The 21,110-nt window shown below is 56.5% G+C and overlaps 1 protein-coding gene across 5 annotated transcripts; it reads right to left on the reverse strand.

The window, feature by feature from the left end:
• Window positions 1–44: 44 nt before the first annotated feature.
• On the reverse strand, window positions 45–20,894 carry Cdc42bpg (CDC42 binding protein kinase gamma). 5 transcript variants are annotated; one of them, XM_052712702.1, is made up of 37 exons: window positions 20,628–20,894; window positions 18,160–18,251; window positions 17,989–18,072; window positions 17,437–17,532; window positions 16,903–17,051; window positions 16,427–16,520; window positions 16,104–16,304; window positions 15,754–16,002; window positions 15,269–15,348; window positions 14,180–14,277; window positions 14,001–14,081; window positions 13,714–13,823; window positions 13,439–13,618; window positions 13,102–13,194; window positions 12,860–12,981; window positions 12,697–12,772; window positions 12,364–12,470; window positions 12,172–12,286; window positions 11,718–11,866; window positions 11,553–11,641; window positions 11,199–11,251; window positions 11,012–11,107; window positions 10,825–10,884; window positions 10,472–10,577; window positions 10,081–10,214; window positions 9,860–9,999; window positions 9,690–9,771; window positions 8,586–8,802; window positions 6,291–6,353; window positions 5,571–6,170; window positions 4,600–4,697; window positions 4,443–4,527; window positions 4,206–4,326; window positions 3,986–4,103; window positions 3,658–3,775; window positions 3,454–3,542; window positions 45–1,171 (listed from the first exon to the last, which is right to left on the reverse strand). In XM_052712702.1, exons 1-37 carry the CDS (start codon window positions 20,785–20,787, stop codon window positions 1,115–1,117), a joined length of 4,662 nt encoding a protein of 1,553 aa, XP_052568662.1. In that variant the 5' UTR covers window positions 20,788–20,894; the 3' UTR covers window positions 45–1,114. The 5 variants fall into 5 exon arrangements, 3 of the variants coding, with proteins under 3 accessions (XP_052568662.1, XP_052568661.1, XP_052568660.1); XM_052712701.1 differs by having other exon boundaries at window positions 3,454–3,539; window positions 11,012–11,110; XM_052712700.1 differs by having other exon boundaries at window positions 11,012–11,110.
• Between the last annotated feature and the right edge of the window lie 216 nt (window positions 20,895–21,110).

A 21,110-nucleotide genomic window follows, 5' to 3' on the forward strand; every position in this document is an offset into this window, starting at 1 on the left:
TCCTACCTCCCACTTCCATGTTTACACAGCAAGACAGACCCAGGTGGGGAGGCCAGCAGCTTACAAAGTTGGCTTTATTGGTTTCTTGCTGCGTCTCAGAGCATTAGGGTTCATCCCTCCCGGGAATGTGCCATTTAAGGAGATAAATACTTATTTTACTCCCCACACTGTAGCAGGGCAAGGTTTAATAAAAATAGCAATATAATAACAATAATAATGACTGTAGTCAATAATAAAATGCCCCCTATGTCCCCCTAATACACTTGGTTGAAGCTTCCAGAAAAGGACCTTCCTTGCTGAGAAGGAAAAACGTACCTGGAGATCCCCAGTGGCCCCCACAGGGTGTCCATCGCCCACCAAGAAGCCCTTATAAATACCCTCCCAACCCCTCCCTGCCTAGGAACCGTTTTTTCCTGGACGGATTAGCTGGCAATAGCCCTGCTCTCAATCCTAAACCCCTCCCCAGAGAGAGGCTCCTGGGTCTGGTTTTCCCCTTGCTCACTTGCCCTCCTCATCTCGCCTGTCTCTCCAGGACCCTCCTCTTCATCACTCTTCATCACTCATTTTGTCCTTCTCTCCTCCTGAGTGCATCACTTCCTCTTCTGCTTCCTCGCCTCTCTCACCTGCAACATCCCTTCTCCTTTTCTACCCTTCCCCTCTAAACCAGAGCCCACATTTCCCAGCCTAACCCTGAGCACAGACCTTGGCATGCTCCATCTTGGTCTCAGCTGGGGGCCAGGCTACACAGACAAGACACTCAGCGTACTCCCAAGGATCTACCCATCCCCACTCCTCATCCTGACTCTACCAGCTTCCCAGGGCTTGGCCCTTCGAAGCACAGCTTTGGCACAATCATCCCCGGGCATCAGAGCCATGGCACTCCCAGAGGCCATTGTAGGCCTGTGTTGGAAGCCCAGGGGAAGGGCAGGGTGAGGGCAAGGAGTCAGACTGAGTCCTGGGGAGCCAGGCAAGCCTTACTCCTAGCCCTCCACCCAGGCTCTCCCTGAGTCTGAATTTCAACATGTCCCGGACCAGCCGGAGTATGGCATCCCACAAGCTCTTCACTTCCTCACTCCTTCTGTCCTGGGACTGGGGTGGGCACTGCCAGAGGGCATCAGGGGGTGCTCTCTGACTCGGGGTCTGGAGGGAGACTTCGGGGCCGCTCTGAGACCTGGAGGGAAGAACAGGAAGTCAGATGGGAAGAGGGATAAAAGACTCTTTTCTCATGGTGTCAGTGCCTCACAGAGGTCTCAGAACCCAGCACTTGCAGTACAGGACCCTAAAGGAAGCTACACTTGAGGTGTGGTGGAGAGTCCTCAAAGAATCCAGAAATGCCAGGAACAAACTCAGTGTGTTGCTCATTCACTCCATGCCACATTCAGTCAAAAACATGCTTTACTTTAGGCAGAAAAATGAAAACTAACCCCAACCAACAATGTGGTGATATATTGTATACCCTAATAAACTTTGCCTGAAGTTCAGAGAACAGAACAAGCCACTAGATTAAACACAGAGGCCAGACAGTGGTGGCACACACCTTTAATCCTAGCACTCGGGAGGCAGAGATCTGTCTGGATCTCTGTGAGTTCAAAGCCACCCTGGACTACATGAGATTGATTCAGTCTAGGTGAGAAAACAGAGCCAGGCAGTGGTGGCACACACCTTTAATCCCAGGAAGTGATGGCTGGGCGGAGAAAGGTATATAAGGCGTGAGGAGACAGGAACTAAAGGCTTTTCGGCAGAAGAGTCTCTTTCAGCTAAAGGCTTTTTCGGCTAAGGAAGTTCATTCAGCTAGAGGCCTACCGGTTGAGGCTTTCCAGGCTGAGGAGTCCTAGAGGTAAGGGGTGGCTTGTTCCTCTGTCTCTCTGATCTTTCAGCATTTATCCCAATATCTGGCACCAGGTTTTTTATTAGAGAGCATTTAGCAGTTCATGTTGCACACTATGGATCCCCAGATGAAGAAGCACAGCACCAGCTGGGTGAGAGATGCATGCCTGTAACCCCAGCACCCAGAAGGTGGAGACGGGAGAACCTGAGTGCAATGCTAGCCCGAGCTACATGAGACCCTTTAGAAGCGGGGAGAGAAGGAAGGAAGGCGGGCAGGCAGCCTGGCCACAGCACAGGAACCAAGAGGGATGGTGGTGGCAGTGACACCTGACCATGTGGCCAAGAACGCTTTGAAGGTGACAGTGGTGGGCAGCCTGGGCACCGAAGGCAGGAAAAGCATTAAAGGAGCGGGAACAGCGGGGGCGAGAATCTGAATGTGTGAGAGAAGCGGTGGGTTGGGGCTCCGAGTGGCTTTGTACGGCTGGAGCGTGAGGGCGGATGGGGCAGTTAAGAGGTGTGGCTGGAGGGTGGTGGGAATCCTCCAAGGTCCTCTCAGGTCTTTCCCTAACCCCAGACAAAACAGGATGTTCCCATATGACTTCTTCCCCATCTTTAGGCTGCGAATTTGTTAAGAATGTAGCTCAGGTTAGGCATGGCAGTGTGTGCCTTTAATTCCAGCAAGCAGGGGGCAGAAACAGGAGGATCTCTTTGAATGCAAGGCCAGCCTGGTCTACATAGCCAGTTCCAGGGCAGCCAGAACTAAACAGAGAGACCCTGTCTCAAACTCTCCCACAAAAACAGTATAGATCGGTGGCAGAGTGTTTACCTAGCAGGTATGTACAAGACCCTATGTTTGACACACACACACACACACACACACACACACACACACACGCACACACACACACACACACCGCACTGAAAAATTTTTTTAATTATATATTAGATAATTATATATATATATATATATATATATATATATATATATGTATATATGTATATATATAAAATTCTAGGGCTTGGGAAATGGCTCAGCAAATAGAAATGATTGCCACACAACCCCGACGACCTGAGTTTTAGCTCTAGAACCGAGGTAAAAAAGCCAGATCTAGTCACACATCTGTAATCCCAGCATGCCTATGGTGAGATGGGAAACAGAGACAGGAGTATCAGCTGGAAGTTTGTGGCTACCCAGCCTGGAGCACACAGGGCAGAAACAAGTTGTCCTCTGACCTCCACATGCGTGGTGTGGCATGTCTACACCTGCACTCTCACACACGTTACACACACGGTCTCAAGAGCCCCTGTTACGGGGCACTGCTCCCATGCATCTGGCACTGTGCATCGTCCCCTCCCACAGGTGACACAGTAACATCTCACTCTGCAGGTGGGACAAGCTCAAGGGGGTTGGTCCTCCCTGATTGGGAGCACACGGCTAGGGATTGGAGAGCCAAGAGTTGCAGATGGGTCTACGTGCCGCCAGGGGCTGAAGTAAGTGACTCTGTAGGCCTTATGTGCTCAGGTGGGCCTCTGGCTTCCTGTCCCAATGCAGAGCTTAGTCAAAAGCTGTCTGAACTTTGGCCGGGGGGGGGGGGGGGGGGGGGGGCGCCCTACCCACTGGCTTACCTGTATCAGGGATGCTGTAGGGCTCAGGGACCCCTGGGGGCAGGACACTGATTCGCTGGACAGAGATGTCCAAGGTTTCCTCTTCACTACTGGCAAGGGTAGGGAGACGGAAAGACACAATGCCTGGGTTAGATCTAAGGGCTCAAAAGGAGTGATAACTTGGAGGAGGCATGCAAGCAGCGGAGGCTGTAGGGCTGCCCTTACTGGGGTCTGTCTCTCCAGGAAGACCATCACTACCCATGGACGCTGGGCGCCGCAATGACTCTGAGAAGCTGTGAGGCCGCTGCGGCCCGGAGCTGCGGGTACCTCTGCTCCTCTGTTCCTGGAAGAGAACAGTGTCAGCGGACAGTGCAGAAGGGCTGGGGCCAGGAGGCGCAGGCCTTCCAGGGGAACTCAGCTTCTGGCAGGGATGTACTGAGGTCCGGTATCTGAGGGAGGAGTCACCTGCCTCAACCGCCAAGCAATCAACAGAAGCCTGTGATTGGATCAAACACTACAGGGAGGTTTGTGATTGGCTCTGGAGAGGACTCACCCTGGCCCCGTCCCTGGCACTAGGCCTCCCGTCCGTAGGGCCGACGTGTACCAGGTGGTTGAAGTTGGTGGGTGGTGAGATAAACTTGGAGCGCACGAAAGGGTCCTTCAGCATCTCCCTGCAAGCAGAGGGAGTGTAAAGAGCAGGGCTGCAAACCTCGCCCCGCCCCTAAGAGCAGAAAGCCCCGCCCACCAGCCGCAGCCACACCACACATGCGCACCTGCGCTGCTGCTGCCGCAGCTCCTCAGACACCCGGAAGAAGAATCGCCGCTTGCTCTTGGTGCGGAACAGCTGGCGTCGGCTGTTGTCAGTGAGGTCGGGAATGTCAAACTCGTCCTTCTCTGTGGAAAACCAGGGAGCGGGGGAGGTGCTCACATGTCCCAGGCAGCTGGTGCACGAGCTCACACTTGTGCACGGGTGAAAGCACACAGACGTAGGCAGGCACACACTCCCTCACCTGCCAATGGGTTCCTGAGGTAGGTCAGGCGGACCTTCTCGGTGCCATAGAGGAACAAAGAGCCCTCTGGATTCAGGGGTCTTACCTGAGGCAAAAACCACAGAGGTCAGGCCACGTTACCTACCCCATCCCACCTGTGTTTGGGGTAGACCCTCACCTTCTTGAGCGGCACAGTCTGCACCCACTCTGCTCTCCGTACATCAAACACATCAATGGAGTTTTCACTGAACACTGTTAGGTAGGGCGCTGTGTAACCTGCAGGTGAGAAACAGCCTGTATGTCCTGTGCAGCCCCGGGCAAACCAGGCACCTCTCTGAGCCTGTTTCCTTTGCCCCACCCAACTCTGTAACAGATGAGATAATAGCCAGCACTCACTACATGCCCACACAGTTCAAAATACTTGGCATGCTTGTCCTCTCTTAACTCTCCGGCAGCTCCAAGCAGGAGCAGGTACTATAATCACCGGGATCTTGGACATTACAGATGAGGTAATGGAAATCTCAGAGCAAAGTAATGGTCAAGGTCATACAGCTGGTGAGGGCGAGTAGGACAGGCCAATGGCAGTCTGGGGGGCGCTTAACCCCAGTCCTCACCACAGGAGAGCCTTTGCTCATCAAGGACAGTCCCCCTTTCTAGCCTCCACCCCATCACATCAGCTACAAGTGACCACACCAGCCCAGGCCTCTGCTCCGTCCGTCCGTCCGTTTGTGCATTCTTCCAAACAAGCACAGCCCCAGGGTGTGCCTGCCCAGGCTGGTGCTGGCTGAAGGAGCCAACCCTAGCCTGTTCTACAGGCCCCAGTGCACAAGGGCAGTCACAAAGGGGATGACAAGGCCCAGGACAGAGGTCTGAACCAAACCAAGAGGTGGCGTGAGAAGAGACGCAGTCGTGGAGAGGGGAGGAACGCAAACACGGTCCTGGCAATGGCAGCACTCACGATGGTCACTTATGGTGACATGACTGCTCCAGGCCCGAGCTGCCACTGAAGCTGGCCAGGCAGAAGATGAGGTCGGGAAGAACAAAGGCAAAGGCTTGCAGGAAGGCCCTAGGCAAGCCACTCGGGACAGAAGAGGACGGCAGCACCGCCAGTGCCTGGCCCCACCCTGCTGGGCCCTCTAGTGGCCTTACCCCAGCCAGTCGGTGCCGCTGGCCACAGTAGCTCGTGACTTCGTGACTTGCGGCCAGCGCCATCCACGTAGACACCAGCAGTGGCGAAGAGCAGCAGGAGCTCGCTGAGGCTGAGCTCCACGGCACCCAGTGCCTCACCCAGGCCCCCGCGGGACGCTGGCAGCTCCTCCGGCACCAGGCCAGTCCCCAGCGCTAAGGGTGCAGCCTCATTGAGCAGCGGGTAGAGAGCGAAGGTCCCTGCGGCCCCCACACAGAGCCGATCACCCAGCAACCCCAGGCTCTGCACTGGAGCTGGCACCTGCAGCTCTCGGATCCGGCGCTGCCAGGGCCCCGGTCCTGGGCCCAGCTGGTAACAGAGCACTTGGCGTTTCACTGCTACGCAGAGCACCGGCGTCCGGGCCTGCAGGATGCGTCCGGCTGTCAAAGCCTGGCAACCGCGGGATTCGGGGATCTTGGCACCTGCCACCTCAGCATTCTCCAGTTCAGCCAGGGCGAAGAGGCGCACACTGGGACCACGGCCACAGAGCACAAGCAGCAGGCCAGCAGCAGAGCTCACAGTCAGCCGCTGCACCCTGCGGCAGTCCCCCACCTGGAAGATGTCTGTGGAGTTGGCAGAAGAGAGGAGCACGTGGGTGAGAAGCAGCAGGTGCCCATGGCCACGGGTACCCTGGGGCTGGCCCTGCCCGGGCCCACACCCTCCCTGGTCCAGCCATGTGGTACCATTGCTGTGAAGATGGATCACGAACAGCCCCTCCTCAGTGCCCAGGGCAAGCCGTTCTTGGTCTGACAGACAGGGGAAGAGAGGTGAGGCAGAGGTGAGAGCTTGTCCAGTGACACCTCGAGGCAAGAGAATCGGTGGCCCCACCCACTGTCCACCCACCCCTATCCATGTGCCCTTCTTGCTCACAGTTTATACTGCTGTAATGAGGAAGGGCCTTGGTAACAGGGGTCACGGTGAGGCCCACTACCTTGAGCTGTGGGATCCTGGGTAAACCTCAAGCTCTCCTTCTTCTATAAAGTCAGGACAGCACCTTTCTTTTACTTTTTTTTTTTTTTTTGGTTTTTCAAGACAGGGTTTCTCTGTGTAGTTTTGGTGCCTGTCCTGGATCTCACTCTGTAGACCAGGCTGGCCTCAAACTCACAGAGATTCACCTGGCTCTGCCTCCCTAGTGCTGGGATTAAAGGCGTGCGCCACCACCGCCCCGGCAGACAGCACCTTTCTTACAGAGCTGCTGTGAGGAGAGATGACAGACAGCACCCAGCTCCACAACACCCCCATCTCTAGTTCCTGACTGACCCAGAGGACCCACAATCTCTGCTATGGCTCCTGACCCGAGTTCAGCTGGCTCAGGGCCTCAACTGCTGGAGGAAGCCAGGGACCTCTACTTCCTGCCCCTTCCCAACAGTCAGTTATGGAGGGAGGACCCTTCCTGAGGCCCAGACTCCAAACTCAGTGAACCCTACAAGCACCTACCCCTGCTCACCCCGCTGCCAGGAAGAAAGTCAAGACAGGGAGCTTCATTTGTGTTTCTGTGGAGAGTGTCTCATTCCACAACCCAGGCCTGCAACGCACTATGTAGCTGGCCCACGCTGGCATGAATTTGGGGTAATCCTCCCACTTGGTGGTTGTTTTTTTGTTTTTTGTTTTTTTTTTTTTAATTGAAACGGGGCCTTTCATAGTTCAGGATGCACTCAACTCACTGTGTAGATGAGGCTGGCTTCTCATCCCCCTGCTACCCCCTTTCAAGTGCTGGATTTTCAGGTGTGTGTGACACTACTCCCAGGTCTGACTTGGGTTGTTTTGTTTTGTGTGTGTGTGTGTGCATACGTACATATGTGTTCATGTATGTATGCATGTATGTATCTATATCTATATCTATATCTATATCTATATATATACATATAGATAGATTTTTTTCTGGAGCTGAGGACCGAACCCAGGTCCTTAAGCGCTCTACCACTGAGCTAAATCCCCAACCCCGATTTTTTTTTTTTGAGACAGGGTTTCTCTGTGTAGCTTTGCACCTTTCCTGGATCTTGCTCTGTAGCCCAGGCTGGCCTAGAACTCACAGAGATCCACCTGCCTCTGCCTCCCGAGTGCTGGGATTAAAGGCGTGTGCCACCACCGCCCAGTGTCCGATTTTTTGTTTAAAGAATTATTTTATTATTTAAAGAATTTATTTTATTTCATGTGTATGGGTGTTTTGCCTGCATGTGTGAGCCTGGTGCAGTGGAGAACAGAAGGTGGTGTTGGATGCTCTAGAATTGGAGTTATTGATGGTTGTAACTCCCATGTGGGTGCTGGGAATTGAACCCAGGTCCTGTGGAGGAGCAGCTAGTGCTTTTAACACTGGGATAGCTCTCCTACCCAGTTTTTGTTGTTGTTTGTTTTGTTTTTTAAACTACTCATTAGCTAAGGATGACCTTGAGCTGCTGATCCTTCCTCTTTGATCGTACATGTGCTGAGATTATACACAGGCACCAAGCCATGCCTGGTGCTTTTGGTTTTGTGAGACAAGGTCTCCATATGTAGCTCAGCTCAGGCTAACTTTAAACTCTGGAGCCTTCTGCCTCAGCCTCCCAGGACACCTGTTTCTCCCTAAAACCTCTGCTTTTTCCACGTATTTGAGATTCTCTTAGAAAAAGGAGAACTGGCTCGGTGTGGTGGTGCTCACCTTTAATCTTAACCCCAGCACTCTGGAGGCAGAGGCAGGCAGATCTCTGTGAGTTTGAGGCCAGCCTGGTCTACAGAGTGAGTTCCAGGACAGCTAGAGCTATGTAGAGAGACCCTGTCTCAAAAAACAAAGTAACAGCAGAAGAGAGAGCCTGAACCACGGAAGATGAAGTGGTGAGAAGCCAGGCTGTCTGGCTCATGACCCATGGCTCATCCCACAGCAACACAGAGGAGGGCGAAGAGGCCCTGCGTTTGTGACTGGCCTAGGCTAGTGCCTCCCTACTCGTCTGAACTCTCCCCACAGGCCACGCAGAGTGACAGTCCTTCAGTGCAAGACTTACCAATGACAGCAGCGCAGAGCGTATGGGGCAGCAGGGGCAGCCCATTGTCATAGGCCTCCTTGAGGGTGTATACCGGCCGGGGCCTCGGACGTGCGTCCAGTAGCAGCCGCCGCAGCTCACCCAGCACCTGGAGCCAGTGCTCCCGCTCCCCCTCATTCTCAGCCAGCAGCAGCACAGTGCATGTGGTTGGTGGCACCGTCAGCTGGGAGGCTGTCACCTGCAGATAGGGAAGTCAGGCTGGAGGGCTACAGCCAAGAGCCCGCCATGTCCTTCCTTCCTTTCCTACTGACGTTGTTAGCATGCTAGCTGGCTGGAGTACCAGGCAGGGAGTAAGCTGGAGTACCAGACAAGCACACTGGCAATTTCAGAGCCCAGTGATGGACACTGTAACGGGAATGATAAGAACTGTGGGAACACAGATTAGAATCCCTCAAGCTGTCGGGCGGTGGTGGCACACAACCTTTAATCCCAGCACTCAGGAGGCAGAGGCAGGCGAATCTCTGTGAGTTCAAGGCCAGCCTGGGCTAGAGAGAGAGTTCCAGGACAGGCTCCAAAGCTACACAGAGAAACCCTGTCTTGAAAAACCAAAAAAAAAAAAAAAAAAAAAAAAGAAAAGAAAGAAGAAAGAATCCCTCAAGAAGGCCAAGAGTTGAAGGATAGTTGCCAGGGGATAAGACTACCACCCAATGTTAGTGAACCTGGGTCCAAGGGACTGGGTCTGGAAGGTGCTGGCAATTTTGTGCATAGAAATGAGACCAAGGAGTTATACATGCATGCAAGGCACTCTGGGAACTGGAAGGAACAAGGTATGGCTAAGCAGGTAGGGACTCCAGGGTTGAGGGCTGAGAAAGTCTGCAGACTCAGGTGCTGGGTGGCTCAAAGTACTGCATGACAGCCTCCTGAAGGTACTGGGCAGCCACTCAAGGGCCTTAACAAAACAGGACATAGCCAGATTGTTGTGTGGCAAGCTCATGGTGGCTAGGGACAAAGGGCCCGTGGAGATGAGGTGCTGGCAGAGAGACAGAGTTGAGATGCAACAGTGACCAGGACAGGGCCAGCATGGGAAGCAGAGGGAGGTCGGGCCATCCTGCCCTGAGCACTCACCCTAAAGATGCGTGGCAGGTCCTTGGATTGGGCATGGATGACATCTGAGGCCAAGACAGGGGTAGCCGAGAACTGGGGGTCCCTGGGAGGAACAAAGGACAAATGAGAGGTTGTCCCTGCATGAACCCCTCCACACTGTGACTTGTCCTGCGTCACTGCCTGGCACCTACCTCAGATCCAAGGCCTGCAGGAGGACCCCACTGGGCAGGCCTCCCCGAGGGTCAGGGACGTCGAACAGCAGCAGGCGGGAGTCACTGAGCGCAGCATACACACGCTGCCAGCCCCGCCGGACGCCTGAAGGCCGTGGCACCTAGTGGGGAGACGGGCATGGAGGGCTGCACAGGTCCTTGGCTCCCATGCCCATCCTCCTCAGCCCTCAGTCACAGCTCACCGACAGGAAGCCCTCATAGGCAGTGCCTGTGCCTGTTTCGGGGTGCACTCCCAGGGCTGTGTGGAGGAGTTCAGGGGGCACGGGGCAGGGTGGGGCCTGTGGGGCACAGGCTGAGTGACAAAAGTAGCCGCAGGCTGTGGGGAGATGGAGACTTTTGTTAGGATGAAGCAGGTCAGGCAGCCCAGAACAAGGACCTGAGCCTCCTAGACAGCTCCCTTGGGGCTATCGACACCTGAACTGTCACCCATTGCCATCAAGTGAGGAGGAGTCACCGAGTAGGGGAAATCTGACCAAGAGGCATGGGTAACGCTGGGTTGAGGAACAGCCTGGGTGTGTCAGGGTCACATCCTGGAGCCTGTGAGGGGAGATCCTGAAGGAGGAGAGTTCTTACTGTCACAGCCGAGGCCCTGGCGGCCCAGGCCCAGCATCAGCGAGGTACAGCGGAGACACTTGGTAGGCGATGGAAAACTCCGGGGACGCAGTGTGTGTGAGCCGGGCTGTGAAGGGGTACATGCTGCTACCATTCCTGCCAGGGCCTCTCAGCACCCCGAGCTCCACCCCAAAGGGCCAGATGGCCAAGAGGCCAAGTCAGGTGGCCATGTCAACTCTGAGCGCCTGTGAGGCCATGCCAAAAACCAGCACCAGCACCCCAAACACGGCCTTCGGGGGTGGGGTGGGGGGGGTCCCAGAGGGGTTACGGGGAAGGGCTGAAGGCCCCACTCTCTCCTGCCCCCAGCCACTGACCTTAGCAGGGGGATCTTCTGCAGGGGCAGTGGTGGCAGCGGGCACTCTGGAGAACACAGCCTGCAGCAAGCGAGAGAGAGAGAGAGAGAGAGAGAGAGAGAGAGAGAGAGAGGGAGAGAGAGAGAGAGAGTCAGAAGGGAGTGGGGCGGAGCCCAGCCTCGCCTGCGGAGCTCCAGCCTGGCCTCACCCCCATGCGCAGACTGCGGCGACCCTCTGGCCTCAGCTCTGCTTCTGCTCCAGACCTTGGGGCCTCTCCTGAATTGCCAGGGTCCTTGGCAGAATCCTTCTGGGGATGAGTGAGGAGGGAAGAAAGTCAGGGCCACCGTGTTCTCACCAGGACTGCTCCCTATCTAGTCCCTCTTCTGGGTTCTTACCTCAGTGTTCCAGAAGGACAGGAGAGGGATGAGGGAGGTGGAGGGCTTGGCATCTGAAGACAAAGCGTACATGTAACTGAGGTTGTTGTCCCTAGGCTAAGGAACCAGAGGTGGGTGTGGGCCTCAGTTTCCCTTTTAGTAAGAAGCAGAAATGTCCACAGGTGGGGTTTGGAGGAGACTGGCACACAACAGTGTTGCTTAAGTGCTGAGTGACAGACAGGTGCTGGTGTAAGCAGTGATGTGTGGGAGGAAGGGATTTCTCTCCTATGGGCACAGCTGTCATGGGAGCTCCCTGGCATTCATGAGACTGGAGTTGGGGACTAGCCCCAGGATAAGCAGACAATGGGCACTCACCCCCTGGCCCACGGGCTCGGAGCTCCTCCCGTAGCTCAGCCACCTCCTGCTGCAGGGCCTGGCTTTGCTTCTCAGCCTCCTGCAGGCGGCTGGAGGGAGAGGACATTGGCTCACCCCGGGCCTCGGCACGGACCCCACTCGTGTAGTACCTGCCCAGGACCTCACCGTTCTGCCTGCAGCTGAGCCTCCTGCACCTGGGTCAGCCGCTCCTGCAGACCCTGCTTGGCCCGGATCTCAGCTTCCAGTGCTGACTGAAGCTCCAGCCGGGCCGAGGCCTCCATCTTCTGCAGCCTCCGTGCCTTCCACTGGTGGTCCTGGGAGCAGCCAAGGATGTTCTCATGAAGATGTTCTCCGGGACCGGGGGGCTCAGAGACTCCCTCCCTTCCGCTAGAGCAGACCCAAAGACCCCACTCTTCCCTTCCTCAACCCTCAGCATAAACCTGGAGTTTGGGGGACAACAAGACGGCTCAGTAGGCAAAGTGTGTGTGCTGCCAGAGCCAACGACTTGAGTTCAATCCCTGAGACCCACACAGTAGGAAGAGAGAACCAATTCCCATAAGCTGTCTTCTGAACTTTATACATAGACACATAGGCCATGGCTCTTGCGCATGGGGCTCACCAGAGGCCGGGTAGGGAGTGTTTGGGTGCCCACATTTCTCAAGGACTCCAGCTCCTCAGCCATCTTAGTAGCCAAGGCCTGCAGGTAGCCTCTTGAGACCTTCTCGTCATTCACCCTGAATAGGAATGGGCCGTGTGTCACGGTCTGGGTCCTCAGCCATGCCCAGCTCCCACCCAGCCCCACAGCACCCACCAGCTAAGGATGTCAGCAATCTGGGCCTCCCAATTGCTCTCGGTCTCCCGCCGTTCACCCTCCAAACGCTGTTTGCGCTGTAGCTCCAGCTCCAGCTCTTCTGCCAGCTGAGGCCGCAGAGGAAGGTGGGCTCAGTCCCAGGGGCCCTTGCAGTCCTGGCTGTATACCAGCTGCCCGACCCCTGCCGGTCTCCCCACAGATCACCACCATTCTGAGCCCCATTCCCTTCCATGCTTCCCACGAGCTCTAGTGTGCCCAGCAGCTGGGACCCTAGGAGCTCTGCCCTGACCCTGCTGGCACCCCGCCTGCCCCTTGCCTGCCCACCCTGCTCACCCGCTCCTGCTCCCGGCTCAGCCTCTGGTTTTCCTCCTGCAATCGGCACAGGGCCTCCTCTTTCCCAACACTGATCCTGGGGAGAAGGCCGAGGAGACAGAGTTGACCCCCAGCCCAGCGCTGCCCTGTCCTCTCCTGGCTAGCCCGGTCCGCACGTGCTCACCCTTGGCTGCAGGCATGCTCCAGCTGCTCCCTCAGAGCGGCCACCTCCTTCCTTAGCTGGGCCTCTTGAGACTGACCCTCGGGTGATCCCATGCCATTGGTCTCAGGGGCCGCACGGATGGCCTTGACAGTGTGGAGAGGGGGCAAGGTAGGGGTTTAAGACGCCATGGCCCACCCCTGGGACTCTAAGAGGGGTCAGGCTAAGGGAGAGTGTCTCTCGCCGAGGGGGAGAACCCTCCATACCTTGGCCTGGGAAGAATCCTTCTCACGGCTTTGTTTATATTGTCCCTGGAGCCTTGCCACCTCCTGACTCAGGGCGGCCACCTGGCCTTCCAGCTGTGATGGGGTACAGGGGCAAGGAAATGCTGACCCTGTCCATCTCACCCCCTTGGTGTCATTTTGACAAAGACTTAGTCTCACCCAGCGGTAGACACAAGTGGTCCCAGACACCCATCTCACCACCAGGCCCTGTTCGGCGTACCCCAGCCACACAGGGGTGCACAGGGACATGGGGTTCCCAACATTTGGGACCCAAATCCTTGCCACTCTCCACCCCCCCACCCCCACTATCATCACTGACCTCTCTCCGGACAACCCAGGCTTCCTCCAGCTGGGAGCTCAGGGCCTGGATCTGGCTGGCTGTGGCCGCCTCCCGCTCCTGGGCCTCCCACAGCCTCTGGAGGAACTCTTCCTGCCGGTCCTGGGCTCGGCTCAGCTCGGCAGCCTGCACCCGCAATGCTGCTTGAGCTTCGGTCAGCTCCTGAGGACCAGGCCAAGAAGGACAAGGCTGGCTCAGGGCACTGACCTCAGGGACGTGGAGCTCTAGGTCACTCACCCACCTCACCTAGTGCTCACCTGCTGGAGGCGGTCCTTCTCCTGCTGCTGTAGCTGGGTATCCGGGCCTGGGCCCCCAGCAGGGAGGCCGTCAGTCTGTGAGAAGGAGGCCTTGCTGTCCCTCAGTGTCTCTGTCAGGAAGTCATTGCCCACCTCAGTCAGGCATTTCATGTGCAGGATCTCACAGAACCTTCCCCACAGCCGGGGGAGGGGTCTACTCCCCTCCCCATCACACAGCATACACAGAGCAGGAGGCAGGGCTGGGACCCAGAAAGGACCAGGCTGTTATAGGAACAGGAAAGCGATACCTGCCAGTCTCTCCTGAAGAATCTGTACCTCCTTCTGCAGCCACACCAGCTCCTGGGGCTGTAAGGTACCATGCAGGGCCTCTGGCAGGAGAAGGGCCTCTGGGTGAGTAGCTGGGCCTGCGGCACTCTACCCCTCACCCTGGCCTGACAGTCTCAGCCTCGCCCAGATGCCCCTGTACCTTGACACTTCCGGCTGAGCTCCACCTTCTCCTGCTCCACATGGTGGAGCTTCCGCTCTGGGACAGCCACTGGCTCAGTGCTCTTCTCACCACCAGGGCTGAGAAGGGACAAGGGAACAGAGTTAGCAGAGAACCATCCTCATGTACCAATCATCTATCCACCCAAGAAACACCCAGGGCACATCACTCTGGACCCAGGCCCGAGCTCTATGCTGGGAGAGAACCATTAGGTCACACCTGCCTTTGGAAGAGACCTGTACAAGCTGGGTGACCTTGGACAGTAATGGACAACATCCGAGACTCAGTTTCCTCACAGGGAAATGAAAAACAACACTTCCTGAGCCAGGCGGTGGTGGCGCCTTCAACCCCAGCACTCAGGAGGCCAGCCTGGGCTACAGAGTGAGTTCCAGGACAGCCAGGACTACACAGAGAAACCCTGTCTTGAAAAACCAAAGGGCTGGCTCTCCAGGGGCCAGTGAGCTGTAACAGCTGGTAAGGGTGGTGCTGCCAAGCCTGATTCCACCCCTGGGACCCACATGGTGGAAGCAGAAAACTGACTTCTGGAAGTTGTTCTCTGCCCTCTACAAGTGCATTGTGGCACCTCGTGTCCACACCCACACACAAATATTAATCAAATAAATAAATAAATGTACAAAAAGCAAGCAACAAAGTTAACAAGAGTTCTCAAAAACTACTCAAAAGGTGAGATGAGTCTGCCGGTCCACACCCAGAACCAGTGGCCCTCGCTGGGGTGCTCTGCTCAGGGCATTCCTTACACCTGTGCCTCTCTTGGGTCTCAGGCCAACCCAAGGTATCTGAGTGAGTAAAGCTCCCACCCATTTTACAGAGGCCAATGAGGCGGGACAGTAGAGGCCCTTCATAGCCTTTCCTATGAATCTAGTACATTTAACAGTCTATCAAACAGGGTAGCCACAGGTCCCAGGGGCATAGCCATGACTTTGATTGACCCTGAGGATAGAGAACTGAGGAGTGCCTATCACATGCTGAAGCCATTTTGTCCCTTCCCGCAGGGCTCTGATAAGCCACACATGCTCCCAGCTTCCCAGCAGGTGTGATGACCAGACTCACCTGCCTGAGGTATAGGTGAAGCCTACAAATGGCAGGTGGTGGCCTGAGAAGGCCCCATGAGAGGGTGGTGGTAGCGTCTCCTACAGGAGAGGGAAGGAGAGTCAGAGCCACAGACCAGGTGAGAACCAGAAGGGCCCCACGAACTGGGCATTTGCTCAGGTGTGTACCTGGGAAATAACACAGCCTGCCTCTGCCTCCCATCCCACCCACCCCCCAAAAAGGGACCACAACTCCCATGAGCCTTTGTAGTCAAGATCTCCTAGAGGCTGCAAGGGGTTTTCTTCCAAACAGCTAGAGCTAAAGAGCTTTCACTTGGTACAATCCACTGAGCAGATGAGCCAACCAAGGCGAGCCAGAGCTCTCCTGAGCCCCGGGGTTCCAAAGGCCTCACCCCAGCCCTTCAAATGCTGTAGGGAACATCTGAGGTAGGTTCTCATAGCTCAGAAGGTCAAGCCAAGCCTCTTTCAGAGACATCTGTCACTCACTGGATGGTTGAGGGTATCATCATCCACATCAAAGTTAGAGGTGTCCACAGGTCCACGAAGCTCAGGGATGTAGGGAGCTGTGCTGGTTGAAAGCTTCTCCCAATCCACACCTTCGAAGAAAGGGTGGTTCCGGAAGTCATCCAGTCCACCACGCCCAAGCCGTTCCTCCTGGCGGCAGAGCAGCTGTCGGATCAGGTCCTGGGCACTGGCAGGCACATCGGGCACATCAGAGGGGAACTGGAGGTGGTCCTGTGGGTCACAGGGGAAGGCAGGTCAGGCTGGAAGCCCACCGCGGTCTGAATTTACCTACAATCATACAATGTGGAGGTCCCAGGGTCAGACAGTCTAACCTCGTGGTTCATGATCTTGCCGTAGGTTTCTACCAGAGATTCCGCATAAAAGGGTGTCTCCCCGAAGAGCAGCTCATAGGCACAGACTCCCAGTGACCACCAGTCACACTGTGGGCCATAGTGACCCTTGCCTTCCTCCATGGCCTGTAGGATCTCAGGAGAGATGTAGTCTGGGGTCCCAACTGCGACTGATGAATCCACCTGTGGCAGCGGTGTTGGTGCCATGAGGCCATGGGACTGGATCAGGCACCCCACTCTCCGGGTACCCCCTACCGGAACCTTGGCCTGCTATCCTCAGCTCCAGTTCTAGGTGGGCTCCTTACCATGCCATTGTTGTTGAGACGCAGGCAGGAGCCAAAGTCTGCCAAGCGTATGTGGCCATTCATGTCAAGCAGGATGTTGTCAGGCTTGACATCCCTAAAGGAAGGTGGGAGAGAGAAAGGCTTAATATGTGCACGTGTGTTTAGACACAAGCTCGGGTGCACACCTGCCTGTGTGCATGCTCACACATATTCCTGTCGTCTGTGTGTGCATGTGGGAGTTAGTGAAGGCAAGTGCCGAGGAAGGAAAGGGCAGCCAGACTGGAGGAAAAGGTCCACAGTGTTGATTCCAGGAGCCGCGAAGTGCACTGTGGGGATGCTGGACAGATGTCCCTTGAAAGGACACCACACCACTCCTCTGCCACCATGAACTGGGTAGGTTTGAGCCAGGGGCTCACCTGTAAGATAGGCACCCTGGCAGGCCCTACTAGACGGCTGTGGGGAGGAAGACTGGGAAGTGAGAGCGCTTGGGGCCCCACCTGTGGACATAGCCCAGCTGGTGCAGGGAGTGGATGGCCAGCACCATCTCAGCCAGATAGAACTGGGCAAGCTCCGGCGGAAGACGGTCCTCAAAGCGGCTCAGCAGTGTGAGGAGGTCTCCGCCAGCGTAATAGTCCATCACCAGGTACTGGAGGGCAGAGCCAAGAGTCAGGCGCAGAATGGGACACCCACTGACCTCACACTGTGTCTTGGGGGCTCTGGGAAGACAGGGGTGAGCAGTGTCTCTGGCAGCCACCGGGTGGCTAGCTTTTTATTTTTTATGTTTTAAGACAGGGTCTCACTATAAAGCTCTGGCTGTCCTGAAATTCACTATGTAAGCCAGGCTGGCCTTGAACTCACAGAGATCAGCCTGTCTCTTCCTCCCAAGTGTTGGGACTAAAGCACCCCCACCATGCCTGGTAGGTGACTAATTCTTAAACAGAGCTAGGGAAGGAGGCTCTAGGCCCAGGAAATGGTGGGAGACAGGCTCTTTCATCCCAGGCAAGGCTCCTCCACCACTCAAAGATGCTCACCAGGTATTCCTCATCTTGGAAGGCATAGTGCAGAGCAGTTACCCAACGGCTGTCTCCCTTCACCAGAACATCTCGCTCCTCCCGGAAACAGGCCGTCTGAAGCAGGTTTGGAAAGCAGGGGATAGAATGGGATCAGCTCCCAGGAACTCCCCCTTCTCCAGCCCAGGGAATGGACTCCCAAGCCCAGAGGCTCTGATCAAAGGAACAGCTCTGCTCAACCCCAGGCGGGGCTGACTTTGGATGAACCTGAGCCCAGGCTTTTTGGTGGTGGACCTCAGTGTTTCCATAAGAAGAATGGGAACTCATCCCACTGCATCTTAAGTAAAGTTTACTGTGAGGGGAGGAGACAGGTGACCACGGAGAGTGGCATCCTCTGCCTCGCTCCTTCTTCTGGCAGCACACACACCTTCCCCTACCCATCTGCAGGGTGCCTCTGACCTCAGCACACACACCTTCCCCTACCCATCTGCAGGGTGCCTCTGACCCCAGGCTGACCTCAGCACACACACCTTCCCCTACCCATCTGCAGGGTGCCTCTGACCCCAGACTGACCTCAGCCCTCTTCAGCATCTCCCACTTATGCAGCATCTTCATGGCAAAAATCTGGCCACTGTCCCTCTGTCTAACCACAGCGACCTGAGGGAGGGCACCAAGCACGGACTGTGTTAGACCAGACCAAGTGCAAGGCCCCTCCTCCCCACCCACCCCAGGACACTCACTTACCTCCCCAAAGGCCCCTCTGCCAATCACCTTCAAGATCTCAAAGTCCTCTCTCTGCAGACGCAGCTCCTTCACTTTTGTTACAAAGGGGCCGGCTGAGGGGACAGGGGGGACTCAGAGCCTTCTCCTTGGGACCTCCCAGGAGACTAGGACAGGAATGACTTTCCCAGAGACAACCAGCCAAGAGGCCAGTCAGAGCCAGGGCCCGTTTAGTCATGATCCACGGCATGGTGAGGGTCCTGACGCAGTGGGTCACCTGGCTTCAGAACGTCCCTGGACCCTTGCTCCAGACCCTAGGTAACCTCTACCTGAGGCACAGAGGGACTTTGTGGTCCTCCCCAGCCAGGGTCCTGATCCTGGCTGCCCAGGTCACCCTAGAGACAATGAGGATAGCACTCCTACCCTAGTTCACAGGGTTTGGTCCCTCAAGGCCAGCCCAGGGCCTATCTGGGAACTGGATAGGTGACATTCCTAGTCCCCAGAAAGGTCTCTCTGCCATTCAGGAGCTGTGGGCCTGGGTCTGGGGACCCTGTATGCACAGAGCAATGTGGTTGGAGGAAAGGCCTGGGGCAGCCCCTGAGGGCAGGGAGGACAGTCTCTGCAGTACTCTGGAAAGACAGGCTCTGTGCTCCCCAAGTGGGGCCCCTGGGTCAAGAACAGAGGCCAGTCCGCTCAGGTACTCACAAGACTCGAAAACAGGGCCAAAACCTTCACCTGGTGCCCAATGCCAGCACCTGAGGGCGTGAGCACACAGGATTCCTTCCAGGCTTGACAGCCCTGCCACTTGGAGCCCTGCCTCCCTCTCTGGATGAGGCTTTTGCACAGCCAGGAACCTCCTCCTGCATCACAGTCCCACACACACACCTCCACAAGGGCCATGTCCAGACACTCCCAGGCTCTCCCCAAAACTGGAGTGGCCTTAGGCCAGGGGGGAGGGCACTGAGTCTCGGGAACTGAGGAAGACAGGAGTGACCAGTGAGGATTGGGGGGTCATCTATGGTCTGGCGGTTTGCCTCAGTTTCCCCCTGCCAGAAGGGAAACTCCTTGCCAGCTGGGCGGGCCTGTGGGTGAGACAGAGAGCTGCTCCACAGGTTTATCAGGCAGAACCCCCACAGCGGGGGCGGTTTGGAAACCTCACTACACAAATTAATTGTCTCTTCCCAGGTTTCTGCACAGAGCCGGAGAGGAGCAGCGAGCAGCCTGGCAGGGCTGTCGGAGATGACCACCGGTCACATTGCCAAACCTGCTGTCCAGAACCAAGACTGTCCAACTCTCTGGACAAGATGCCCAGTACCTTTGTCCTGCTAGAGGGGGTGGGGGCTCTGGGCAGGAGCAGGGACAAGTTGGGGCAGGAGAGGCGTGAGTCACGCCTGGCCTTGGAGTTACCTCGGGAGATGTCAACAGACGTCCCCTATGTTGGGGTCCCAGGCAGAGGTGCCAGAGACAGGCAGGGAGAAACACAAAGACACACACACACACACACACACACACACACACACACACACACTCGGGTATGGGTGTCATGGTGGAGTAATGCTAACTCAGATACATGCATAACGCACAAGAGAAACAGGGAGGCAACAGGGGCAGGGTCCTATAACTTCTCTCAGGCAGAAATGGCAAGTCTGGGTGGTAAACCCCTAACCATACCAGGCCCAGCTTTGTGCCTGCCCACAGCACAGGAGCGCCAGGAACGCTGATCACCTACTGGGCAAACACCCCACCCTCCAGGCTCAATTCCTATGCCCTCCCCCTCAAAGCCTGGCCAGGTGTGACCAGGGAACCCTTGTAATGGTACCAGTGCCCACACTGGGTTTAGGGTCACCCTAGGTCATCCGTTCCCAAGGATTCAGATGAGTCAGATAGGAAAGAGGCCAGATCCACATCCAATGAGACCCCAAATACCCCAAAGGGGCTGAGGTTGGTCCTTAGTCCGGGCTAGGGAATGGGGTGAGGGGTCTTGTCTGCAAGGTGAAGTATGAGGATTTCTGAGTGTGTGGAAGAGACAGACAGGTGAGAGGGGTCCCAGAGCAAAGTGACAATCTCTTGAAGAACAAAGGAGATTGAGAAAGTCTGCCTATTTATGTGACACAAAACGGGCGTCCACCTGAATGTGTGTTCTGGGTGGGGCATGAAGTGTGACATGTGACGTGTGACCAAGGAATCCTGTAGGTGACCGTTGTGGAGGATGTGTATTGGCAACATATGTCTGGGGTCTGCAGCTGGGAATGAGCGTGTGTGTGAAGTGTACATTGTGTACCTGTCCCTGTGTCTGGGAATTTGAGGTAAGGTGCAGGTGAGTGAACGAGCTGTGGAGTCCGACGGCAAGCGTTAGAGACAGTGCAAGGAGTTAGTGTGTCTTCAGGAGGAAGTTTCTCGAGTGTGCCATCCCTGGGGAAGGGTCTGAGGAGGTGGAGCTCCGGCTGGTGTTCCCCCAGCCTCCCATCCCGGGTGCTGCCCTGGCCACTCACCCCAGCTCAGAAACTGCGCCACGTTGCGCTCCCGGCGCAGGGAGGCGCTGCTGAGCTCGTGGTGCAGCCCCAGCAGCAGATCCAGGAGGCCGTCGAGCCCCGGGCTGCCATCGGCCTCGCCCCGTACCAGCTGCTCCAGCGCACGCAGCCGCTGCTCCATAGCTGCAGCTGGAGCCCCGCAACCCGGGCTAGAGCCAGGCCGCCTGCATGCCTCGTCCGTCCGTCCGTCCGTCCGTCCGGCGGTCCGTCCGTGGTTCCGCGGCTCGCTCTGCGCGGCTTCCCCCCACCCTCCCGCCCTCCCCGCTGTCACCTTCCTCCGTCGCCACCCGCGCTCCCTCACCTGGCCGCCCGCCCCGCCCTCCAAGCCCGCCCCCGACGGACGGGCAGGTGCGCGCCGGCCAATGGGAGCCGCGACTGAAGGTGAAGGTGGGAAGGCGGAGGCGCGCGGGGGCGGGGCCGACCCTCGGCCAGGAAGTGGGAAGG

The sequence above is a fragment of the Peromyscus californicus genome, unplaced genomic scaffold, assembly GCF_007827085.1.
Source record: "Peromyscus californicus insignis strain IS unplaced genomic scaffold, ASM782708v3 Scaffold_4__1_contigs__length_199733344, whole genome shotgun sequence".
Classification (NCBI taxonomy): domain Eukaryota; kingdom Metazoa; phylum Chordata; class Mammalia; order Rodentia; family Cricetidae; genus Peromyscus; species Peromyscus californicus.

Excerpts from the sequence above, each read along its gene's own strand:
- Cdc42bpg (XM_052712700.1), bottom strand. The coding sequence starts at position 20,787 with ATGGAGCAGCGGCTGCGTGCGCTGGAGCAGCTGGTACGGGGCGAGGCC. Across the intron at positions 14,082-14,179 it reads GCTCAGCCGGAAGTGTCAAG|AGGCCCTGCATGGTACCTTA; the intron begins GTACAGGGGCAT and ends TTCTCCTGCCAG. Across the intron at positions 11,642-11,717 it reads GCTCAGCTGCAGGCAGAACG|CCGCCTGCAGGAGGCTGAGA; the intron begins GTGAGGTCCTGG and ends CTCTCCCTCCAG.